At 40.6% G+C, this 11,729-nt stretch overlaps 1 protein-coding gene across 1 annotated transcript; it reads right to left on the bottom strand.

Annotated features, from left to right (window-relative positions):
• Positions 1–3,487: 3,487 nt before the first annotated feature.
• Positions 3,488–8,862, bottom strand: LOC126392514 (fucolectin-1-like). Its single transcript, XM_050047941.1, has 5 exons — positions 8,799–8,862; positions 7,163–7,448; positions 6,712–6,866; positions 5,158–5,437; positions 3,488–3,885 (listed from the first exon to the last, which is right to left on the bottom strand). The coding sequence occupies exons 1-5, from the start codon at positions 8,860–8,862 to the stop codon at positions 3,729–3,731; spliced, it is 942 nt and encodes a 313-aa protein (XP_049903898.1). The 3' UTR covers positions 3,488–3,728.
• Positions 8,863–11,729: the final 2,867 nt, after the last annotated feature.

The following is an 11,729-nucleotide window of genomic DNA, read 5'->3' as shown; positions in this document are numbered from 1 at the left end:
TGAAAGCTGGCACAGAAAAGGCACAAGAATAACACACACACCCGACCTCCCGTTTTCCAGGTGTTAAAGACCCAGCATGTGTACGGCCTCTAATTTCCAGGGCTGGTACCTGCGGTTATTCCACAGGCTAGTTAATAACATGTCGGGCAGGCAAAATCCAAAGTGTGGGATCATTTTGAGAAGGTGAAGGACGAACCCAAGGTGATATGTAAACTCATCTTCATTGGTCGACTACAAACATGACGTATCATCTGAAACATGGAAGTAGCTACATGCCCATTAGCCCAAAGCGTCATTAACAGGCGGCTCGCTCAGTGTGTGACGTGCACTTGTAGATAAAATATAGGCCTATATTAATGAAGGCTCGTTAGTACGGTTCTGTATTTCTCTGTAATGTAGCTCAGTGTTAACAGTGTTACTGATACTATTCTTTCTCACACCTTCAACTCAAACCACCAAAATATATCATTTAATCATTACATTAATATGATAAACATGCGGGTGACTAGTCGACTAATGGCCCTAAATGACGACTATGAAAATTCTTAGTCAGGGTCAGCCCTAGTCTTTATGATCAGTCATAAAGACAAGCTATGTGCCACGTGCAGTAACTGATTTATACATTTAGGGGTTTAACTTTTTCCACTGATAAAAGCCTGTTGTTTGACACAACTTCAGCCCCTGTGGATATTATGACTTTACAATGGATTCATTAAAGCAGACTAAGTTGCTAAGTTCTCTCAAAACAAGCTTTGGTAACAGGTTAATGTCCTTCTCAATGGCAATGAAATCTAGTGCCAGGTAAACTCTGTAATTAGTGATGTCACATATTTTCCAATTTCACAGAAATATTGGCGTTTGGGAAATTGGAGATAATTTCCCACAGAGTTGAGAGGTGTGCGGGATTGGTGTCACTGATTTGCCTCTTAAATAGTCGAAGCCTAACAACAAATGATTTCATGCGGGCATATATTTGCGACATCAGCCCATCTTTTCCTTGCAAGCTTTTGTCCAACATGTTCAGATGACAGGTAAGATCAACTGAAGAGACAGAAGAAGGTCTGCCAACCACTGAGGGTTTCTCAATTCAACAAGGCTGTTTCTTTTCTCTTTCAAAAAACAGTCAGATTCAGATCTTAGAGAACAGAACTGTCCAGAACTGTACCACCACTGAGCCAGTGCACATCTGAGCATATAGGCACCTTTTTATGTTTCCGCCCGTGGGTGCTCGAAACAGTTGAATGCTCAATCCCACACCCAAGACAATCATTCTGCATTAACCACTGCCAACATGACTTGTTGCTTTACGGATCTGGAACAAAGTATTCAGACGCATACATTTAGGCACCACAGGAAATTAACAGCAATGAATGAATATTTACAGGGATTACAGATCAAAAGTTTAAAGGACCAGTGATTAGGATTAGGAGTGTGTCAGGGAACCTACGGTGGTCATCAGGTACTGTGAAATGTGAAAGGCCCTCTCTAGAGCCAGTGTTTTCTTTGTCCTTTCTGGGCTACTGTAGAAATGTGGTGCAACATGACGGGCTTGGTGGAAGAGGATCCGTGCCTTATGTAGATATGCTCTTAAATGGCGCAATAGTTGCGTTCGCACCTGTGTTCTTGTGATTTTGAATTCCTTTGAATTGTCCTTCTAAGTCTAAGGTGTGTTCAAGCTGATCATAATTAGCATCGTTGAATGCCTCGCAAATCTCCTTAAAAGGGCATGAGACTGCAAGGCCGTGTGCACACACAGAGGCTGAAGATTAATTAAAGTTGAGATAATTAATGCCCAACTCAAAATCTGAAGAGGATGGAGCACCGGACTCCAAAGATTAAAAATAAAAAACAATCTCCTGTTTTAAAGTAGCGGTACCTTTGCAGCAGGTGAAAATCGACAGACAAACTGAAGAAAGAGAAGAAGAAGGAAGCAAGAGAGAAGAAGGAGAAACAGGGGGGAGAGAAAAAAGACAAACAGGAGAGGAAGAAGAACAGACATCCTTTCTGTCCTCCTTACTTGCCTCCACTTCACCCCAGTACCCTCTCCACAACCCCTTACCCCGCATCTATCCTTTCTCCATCCTCTTACAGGGCGACATGGTGGAGTCTGCATGTTCTCCCCACGTCAATTTGGGTTTTCCCCGGGCTCTTCAGTTTCCTCCCTTACTCCAAAGACATGCAGATTTTAATATTTAAGATTCCTTTGGGTTTTCTCCAGGTGCTCTGATTCTCCCTTCTCCCAAACAAGCAAAATAGGAAAAACAAAATCTCTGATCTTTCCATTTGTCTTTTTAAATTGATACAATAAAAATGTACCCTCACCATGACAAGTTGACAGCAACTGCCTTTCATATAGCAGGGGCATTCTCCTCTCCATTGATTTACAACCCCAATTCAGAATTAAACATTGCTCTGGTTCTCTTGTCAAAAAGCCTGTGGTAGAGTAAAAACCATAATAAGCTCTGTGGCGAACAAACATTTATGACACATTAGGATGACGGTATGAGATTTTCACGGTATGATAACTCTCAGAAAATTTAGCAGATTCACAGTATCACGGTATTACAAAATTAATATTACTAGTCCATACCCATTGGTAGCTTTGTCACCTTCTACCTATGCCAGTCCTCAATGCCTATGTGCAGTTCCACATAGACTGACCACGTCAGTGAGTAGAAAAACGTGGGACAGACAGAATGACTGACTGACAGAATGACACACTGACAGTTTTCCTGATTATGTACAGCATACCATACCATGACTTAGTCATACCAAAAATCTGAAAAAACAAAACAAAACCCACAATCATTCGGTCACAGGGGGAGCCACAGCGATCGGTCACATTTTAGCCATTTTTAAGCATTTTTCTGTTGTTATAGCGCCACCCAGTTGCCAATTAGAGTTAAATTTCTCCAGTCACCTTGAGGTGTCACTCCTTCCACACATGCTCACTCTCTATCTCTAGGTGTCATTGTCTGGGTAGGTCAATTGAGTCATCAGCTGATTCACAATCAACTAATAGCACAGCAGCACATCTTCCCTGTCGGCCTATCATCTTACTGCTCCTCATTTTAAATGTGGTTCTTTCTCTACCATAGTTCTTTCTTGCTGCTGCCGTGCACCCACCACCTCCCCATCACCACCCAGTCTTTATGGATTCATCAGCCTCAGACTCATCAGCCGCAACCACCACCACCAGTGTGTGGACTCCATGGGGGGATTTATCCTGCTGCAGCTCAGATGTCCCTCTATCGCAAAATATCTCCCTCTGGTGTCCAAGACAACACAGCGGCCTTCCTACCCATTACACCCAAATCTTTGAATCCAGACCAACATGCAAGGCTTTTTTCATGATTTAATTTAACTTCAGTGAAGATGACAGATGACATAGCAGCAGGCAGTGACAGTACAATCACCATATCAGCATTAAAGAGCAGTTTAAAACAGCATTAGAAAACAAATCAATTATGAAACACACGTAGGCTGCTGTGATAATGTTTTTATTATAGTAAACTTAATTCAAACATGATTCAAACTGATTTACCAGAGATCATGTAAGAGCCAGTTTATCTGACTAATGCCATATTGTTATTGTCTAGGACAAACTTAGCTCCATGTTGCACACAGTGTGATTGGTTATTTGTCATGCAAACAATCCAGTTGAAGCTAAATGTATTATTTTGGTTTGTCTGAGTACATATAACAACACTGGCTTCATTCTTGCTCTTTTAAAGTGAATCCAGGAAAGAGCTATAGACCTCCACCTCACACAGGGAGAGGAACTCTGATCTTCCAGGGATAAATATGTTAACATAGCGGCCTTCCATCCCATTACAGTCAAATTCATGAGTAGCACCTGGTAAGATGCTTGTGATCTGGGCACACCTGGTAGAAGAAGCAGAAATGTCTTAAGTAACTCAGCAAAGCCTGGCTGAAGGAAAAGATAAAGCTCAGGTGGTGTGTGTGTGTGTGTGCGTGTGTGTATATATATATATATATTTGATTTAAAGGCGTCAATCTGGTGAATTCTGAGAGCCAAGTTATGATGGCAGAATATGCCTAGATTTTAACATCTTAGTGCTTTTTGTGTTTTTACAGATAAACACACTAGTGGTATGCTGTGGTGAAGGGTTACACTTAAGATACGGCTAAGGATTAGAGGTTTAACATTTCAGTAATCCAAAAAAAAACCTCACTAACGTACTGATCTGCCTCTGGAGGGCCAGTGTTTCCCCTATATGCGATTTATTTTCTTCGTCTTAGCTCTTCAGACACTACCGTTACATTATTTGGCGCTACGGACGCTTCATATCCAGGCCTATATGGTCCTTTTATTAAACAATCTAAAAAGCCTTATGTTATTTATCTTATTTACATGATGGCATGTCATTTCTATCTCTACATGGTTGCACGTTTACAATTCTCTCTGTATCGTGCACGGCACGAATGGAGCGGAGCCTGTGTTGCGTCCAAGTGTTGTCATGTAAAGAACAAATTCCAAAGAATTCTCAGTAGGCGCTCCAGCCAGTGCGGTACAGAGTGACGTTCACTTACCGGAGGCATTTTATATCTGGCTGATTTTTGGAGACTATGGTGGGGCAAATTAGACTGTGGCGGGCTGCCATAGTCTTGTCAATGTATGGGAAACACTACTTAACTGTAACCCAAGGGTTCTCGTCCACCTTTTTATCCCATTTTTTGAGAGCACATGTGAATGCGGGATGTTTCACATCAGCTTGTAAAGGTGAATATCAGTAAGCAATATTTTTTTGGCACAATTAACCAGAAAACAATTACTTTGATTGTTATTAGTTTACATTGAGTGTATTTGTCTATTACAGTGACTTTGATAAGATCAGACCATATTTATGGATGAATTGTGTACAAATGTAGGTTGAAGAAAACACGGTGTAAATCCCACAGAGCAAAAAAGGACTCCCAAATATCAATTTCGGTATAGGTTGGACTGTAACATACAATCTGCTGTAACATAGAGATTGGAGATGTGGTGTTATGATCAGAGCTTCAACATTTTAATCCCAAATAACTAAAGTATTTGGCACCAAAGAGAAACTGAAATTATTCTTCATTAATGATTTCCATTTAAATTCCAGTTTGAAGACTTTTTAATATTGTAATGAACAGGCTGTACACTACCTGGGGTTGTTGTTGCCGTTGTTGTCGAGAGAATCTCCGATGTGGATCTCAGCTCCATTCAGTCGTTCCCAGGAATCAACTCGGTTGGTGACTTTAACAGAAAACACTTTTGTCTGTCTGGGCAGAACCAGTCGCCACCAAGGATTCACGTCATTCTTTGTGTGACTGCAGGACGCCTTGATCCAGTGACCGTCATGATACCTATCAATGGCATTATATGGAGAGCCAAATTCAAAGAGTGATGACTGTGAGGCTTTTCCTTGGATTGCCAGGTTTTCTCCTGCAAAAACAATAAAATATCAGCACAGATACAACTTTTTAATGTTTGTTTTCTCTGTTTTGTTTGTTTTGTTTTGTGGAGTTTGAAAGATGTGGGCTTCCCCAATCAGGGAGGGTCAAAGCAGAGACACTATTGTTTTTGGCATCGACCTATAGTGGGCATTATCTCAAACAAATGTAGACCATTTGTAATCTGACTCTGGTAGGTCCTGACTCTAGGGAGATCCAATTCTACTTTCACCACTTGAGTACTTTTTGTATTACTTAATTTTTTTAGCTGCATGCAGCATGCAGGCCAGCCCTCTAAACACAAAAGTCTGTCCATGAGTGAGTGATGAAGTTACACCATTGGTTTGAAGTGAGCGATGATGTTAGTGTTGGTGTTTTCCCATTGGCTGTTACTCTTTTAAAATGAATAGGTGCTGACAGGCTGACAGAGCAGTGGACACTGGCGGTAGATTTCCGGTTTAACCGGTTCGGTCCGGTTTAAGAGCTCCACCCGGTTTAATTCACTTCAACCGGATAAACCGGAGGAGAAAAAAAAAAAAAAAGCTTTTCACATCTGCGGCGTGTCAAGTCATTCAGTTTGTTGCCCTAGTAACCTGTTTCCACTGAAGAAGTTCCTGGTACTATTTGGGGGGCTAGAACTACTACAGGAACGTCCTCTCACTCAGCCCTCTCAACCGCCGTGTCTCCACTGAGAGAGCGGAGTTGGAGGAAGGTTCCTTCATGTTCTTCTGCGTCTTCTTCTTCTTGGGTAACCTTGTGTGTATTGGCGGTTAATACAGCATTACTGCCACCTAGTGGATTAGAAGCGCATTACACCTATAATGGGCTTTTATTGGGAAAAATAGCTCAAATGCGACCCCCAGTGGTAAAATTAGGTATATAATTCGATATATCGGTTTGGTTAGATATTTGGCTTTAAATCAAACCAGTTGGAAAATGTTCAAACCTGCACAAGCCTAACTAGCGGTCCTGTGTTACTGTACGACTGTACTGGGGCATGTTAGCATGGTGGAATTAGCAAGCTAGCCAGCCATTAGGGGGTGTAATGATCCATAGATCTGGATCTATATATTGATTAAATGATCAAAAATACACTGGTTGAAACTGAAGTGAGTATTACACGTTACAAAGTTCTCTGCATCACTAAAATCTGCTGCAGGTCTTGTGGGACCTGCAGGCAGAAAGACCTCTGATCTCTGTTATAAAGCCACTGATAAGTGCCGATATAACACAGAGATACAACACTGGTATTGCTCAAACTCTCACCAGTTGGGGTACGGTACCCATAAACCTCCACTTCACAGAGTGTAAGATACTTCTCTGAACCAGGTAGATACACAGTCACGTAACGTCCGTCCACACGACCGCTGACAGTCACAGTGTATGACTCCCCTGCAGGGATTGCAGGAATGGTACCAACCCTGAATAAGCAGCAAAAATGGAGAAAGCAGCTTAATAATGATGTTCAGTATCTATTTTGGAGTTTCCCAGTGATGCAGACAGAAGTGTCCTACTTAAAGAAACAGGTCTGTTGTGACTGGGCTGACTGGACTGAGGTTGAAGGTAAAACGTGGTGATACATAATGAACGGAGCAGATATGAAAATAATTTTAATTTCTCTGGAAGAAACAAAGGTACGAAATAGTAGCTCTACTTACCATTTCTTTCATATATATATGTGATATAAATATGTTAATACATATCAACATGCACTCACACTGGGTTTGCTGCACCATTGCCTTCTAAAGAGTTGCCGATGTGAATCTGTGCCCCGTCGATCCTTTCTGCACAGCAGTCTCCTCTGTTGGTGATGACGACGGAGGTGACGGTGTAGGACTCCAGCAGGTCTACTCTCCACCAGGGGTTGGTCTGTTGTGCAGTGTGGCTGCATGAACTTAATGCATGATTAGAATCACGGTTTCCATCAATGGCATTGGAGGCAGCCGATAAAAAATTGTCGTAGCGGGATGACTGAGTTGCTTTTCCATGCAAGGCCACATTTCCTGTTAAAGAAATACACACATTTTTATTTAGCTCTCAGCTTAACATTGGCTAATGCATGCTAATATAGCCTTGAGCCTCTACCCTCAACCTCAAAGTGAGGACAGGGTTACAGAGGTTTGTTAGTTTACTATTTTCACAACCACAAATTTCTTGAATTTTCAAACTTGTAGTCTTCAGTCTCATCTGACTCTTGGCAAGGTGGTAAACTAAAAAAGGGTATCCTCATGTTTGGACAACGGGTTTATTTTTGATAGTCACATGCTACAAAAAAGAAGCTACAAACGTGATTATTTCAATGCCTGAACATTGTTGTGCAAAAACATAATTACCAACAATGCAATGTCTTGTAACTCTATGGGTTTTCAAGTAAAAAAAAATACAACTTGTGTTTTCTTTTGTAACTGTACATTTTTCCTGCTCCATACTCCAAGCTAGTGGCGTTCTCTTATCTGTAGGAACAGTCTAACACATCTAACTGGTCTGTGTGAAATACTATGATAATACAATAATTGTTGTCATATTAAACTATAAATGTTATGAAGCATAAATAAATATATTTTAACCATAAAATCTAAACAAGTTTTGGACCTTGCCCACATTAGTTTTGGGATCGGCTGCAGACTGACTTGGCAGAGATGGCTGCCATCTTGTTTTTATGTGGATTGGTGTGTTGTGCTCTTGCTACCACTACAAGGCACAGAAAAGTGTCCACAGACGAGGACAAAAGGTTTAACAAACCCAAAATGTAATGTCCTCATGTGAGGACAAAGGGTCGCAGGAGGTTGTTGTGATTTGTGTGACATTTTGTCTTTGTACTTTTGTATTTCTTTGTTGCTAAGTTTTTTTCATTCTTTTTTTTTTTACTTTAGTGAAGATTTGATTTCTAATAAACGTTTTTTGTACTGTCACAACCTGCAGATGAATATTATATCACATTGCTGAAATAAATTAGAACTATAAAAAAAACAGCCGGCAGTACCTTTGCATTCATTTCAAGAGTGCTATTTCGACTGTTTATGTCTGTCAGTGTGAGGCTGTACAACCAGCAGATGATGATTCAAATGAAAAACACAGTAGGCTCTCAATCAAAGACTGATAAAAATGGCAGAGGGTGACAGGACTGACGGAAAAGGAATTTAATTTACAGAGAAGGTGAATGCTCTGTCGCTCTCCCTTTATAATAACTGCAGTGTTTACATAAAACTTAAGATGCTCATAGAAAAAAATTTGTACAGTAATATTGTATGTTAGCCATAATCTACATACATAAATGACAGCACCAGATGTGTGCTTTGAGAAAGGTATGCAACTACCTCTGGTGCTGTTTTATATTCCTACATTATACTTACTATAAGCAGCAGCTGAGCACGTCCCCAAGAGAAGCAGCAAAAGAGAAATCACTCTGTGCTTCATGAGATAGAGGAGAGAGAGAACTGTTAATAGAATGAAATGGCACTATTTGATGAAGACCCTGAAGAACAACACATGATGAAAGAAAGATGACAGATCTTTGCTCAAATGCACTTGAATGAAGAATTGCACTTTTTGTTGTTGTTTAAAACCTTTTTTGCATTGTCACTCTTGGCCGCGCAGAGTAAAGCCATGCAACACTGATTTGTTTCTCCATTGTCATTGTTCCAGATTAGAAGTTGTCTGAAGTCGCTGCTTGAAATCTCAACATTTCCTTATTTTCTATATATTATTATTCTTATTTTTCACAAAATAACGGGGGACTTTTATTGTTAAGAATCTATAGGAAATGAAATGTGTTTATCACTGAATTGGTGGAACTTTGTTAGCAGCTTTTCTTCAATAAAGACAAAGTCTAATAGTCGAATAATACAGCAGGGAGGAAAGTGAGAGCAGAAAGAGCCACAGTGAGATGTTGATGAAGAGCTGAAGACAACAGACTCTTACTGCACCTCTGCAAACAGCTCACCTCCAACAGGTGACCTTCTTTTATCTTAACAGCTCAGTGTTGATGTTAGGTGTGCAGAATGCAGATATAATTTGACTGGAGATGTATCGATATTACTAAGAACTAGGTAATTTCGGTCAATACCTTTAAGTGTCAAGTACCAATACCCAGCCCTAGTTTAAAGAAAACATGTCATTCAACACGGAAAATGAAGCAAGACGGTGTTCACTGTTTTAGAATTGAACATACCCCTGCTCTTAATATTTACCTCTGTACTTTGTTCTAAGTGTGAGTGAAATGCTGTGCGACAACATTTTGGTAACATTTAATAATAGAGTCAATGATTAGTGTCATTTTTTACAAATAAAATACTTCTTACTGTAAGTACAGTGAAAGAAAACCAACAAGGGAGCTGTTGGACTTTTTTAAAAAGTGTTAGCAGTAGTTTTTTCATTTACCTCAAAGTTGGCTCTTCTGAGATTTTAAATGTAATTCTTGATGGTTTGATGAATATAAGCCCTGATGAGTGAAACGGAAGACAAAAAAATTCATAATGATAATGAATAGATTAAATAAATAAAGAGAAATGTGGAGTGAAATGCTTACCCTGGTTCCTGATCCTTCACTCTTGGTAGCCTCTTCCAGACATGTGATAAAATCCCTTAAAAACCGAGCTGTTTTTGTAAAATCTCGCCCTCACAGTCAATCATTCATAAATATTACATTCATCAGGGATCCAATCACATCCCATTATGGAGTGTACGCCCATGTACTCCTCCTCAGTTCATCAGGGTTCCAGTGGTCACCCAAGGATACACCATGAAATATTCCCCAAAGGTCATTTAATACACACACATCTCACAGAGAGACGAGTGTTCTGATCCAATAGTATCAGCTCAGTTCAGAGGGCTTTACTGTTGTGAGACTGATCAGTGTGTCTGAGAGGGGGCATTTTGCCTCAACACCAACTGACGAAGGAGACTCCTCTCTGGGCTCAGGTCTTGGGCTGTCAGTATTTGCTCTGGGGGCACTTTTGAAAAATCATGACATTAGTTTTCGTCGTATTTACTGCCCAGTTCAGACAGTACTTTTCCACTATATCCAGCTGTTGCTGTAGTTCTTGTTCAGTATGAGACAGTGGAACATGATAAAAATGTGTAATAAAAATCCTTGAAACTAAGATAATAATAATATATATAAGGATGTCCCGATCTGATCCTTGGATCGGGTATCGGCGCCGATCACATTATTTTTACAAAATCGGAAGGTAATAAAAGATCGGAGGAATCAAAACAACAACAATGGCCAGGTCTTTCATCTATGTTGTTCACTGTTGCCTCTGCTTTTCAATGTATACAGTGTGGCGATCCTGTATATTTTATAAATACATTTTTTTTATAAGACAGTCAGCTGATGGCTTGCTCACCTTCAGACACTGAGGTACCTCCAGTCACACCCACAGGTGCTATCGGCCAGTGGGATGGCTCGATCAGCTGAGCCCAGGTAGACCGGTCCCTACATTATGCCGCTCCTGGCAGTATGGCGAGAGTCGCTGGCAGTGAGAAATGAGCCAGAAGTCCTCTGCGTATTCGGCCTACCACGGCATGAGAAATGAGCCAGAAGTCCTCTGCGTATTCGGCCTACCACGGCATTTTACACCGCTCGAAGTCCGTGAAATAGGTGCGCTTCCCTGCCACTGGCCTCACCTCAGAGATTCCGCCACAGATATCAAGGGATCCTACGGAGCCTCCACGCCCGAAACAACGCCGGAGCGTTACGACATTCACCAACGGTCCCGAGAGTTGGCAAAAGCCGGGGGTTACGTTCCATTTCATTATTCCTTATTTGGAACCTTCGGGCCGGGTTGATTTATTGTTTTGAAACTGAACTGAGTCAGTGGATTCTCTTTACCTCCTTGTTTGCAGGAAAACCTGGGGTGGAGTTTTCTTTTGTTTAGCGAACTGTGTGGATTGAACTGAATTGAACTGTGAACTGTGTGTTATTTGGAAATCCCGGAGTGGAGTTTTTTGTTTGAACTGGATTGAACTGACTGAATGGAACGGAGCATTTCTTTTCTTTGGTGAAAAGAAAATTATACTTTCTTGAAACTGATTACTGTTGTATTTGTATATTTGTATAGTACAGTATAATTATTTTGTTCTAGAGAAACCAGGTAAAAACAATTTAATTTTGGTGTTTTGGTGTTTTTATGGGTTTTATGGTTTCTTTGTGGGGTTTGACTGAGTAAAACTAAAATATTTGTTTCATGTGTCAAACCGCTACAAAAGATATAGGCCTATTTTGTTTGTTGAAGACAAGAAGAAGATATTGAATTTGTTTACATTTTGTGCTGCTGAACCAC

Source organism: Epinephelus moara, chromosome 6 (genome assembly GCF_006386435.1).
Source record: "Epinephelus moara isolate mb chromosome 6, YSFRI_EMoa_1.0, whole genome shotgun sequence".
In the NCBI taxonomy this organism is placed as follows: domain Eukaryota; kingdom Metazoa; phylum Chordata; class Actinopteri; order Perciformes; family Serranidae; genus Epinephelus; species Epinephelus moara.
This window is presented reverse-complemented; position numbering and strand designations above follow the sequence as displayed.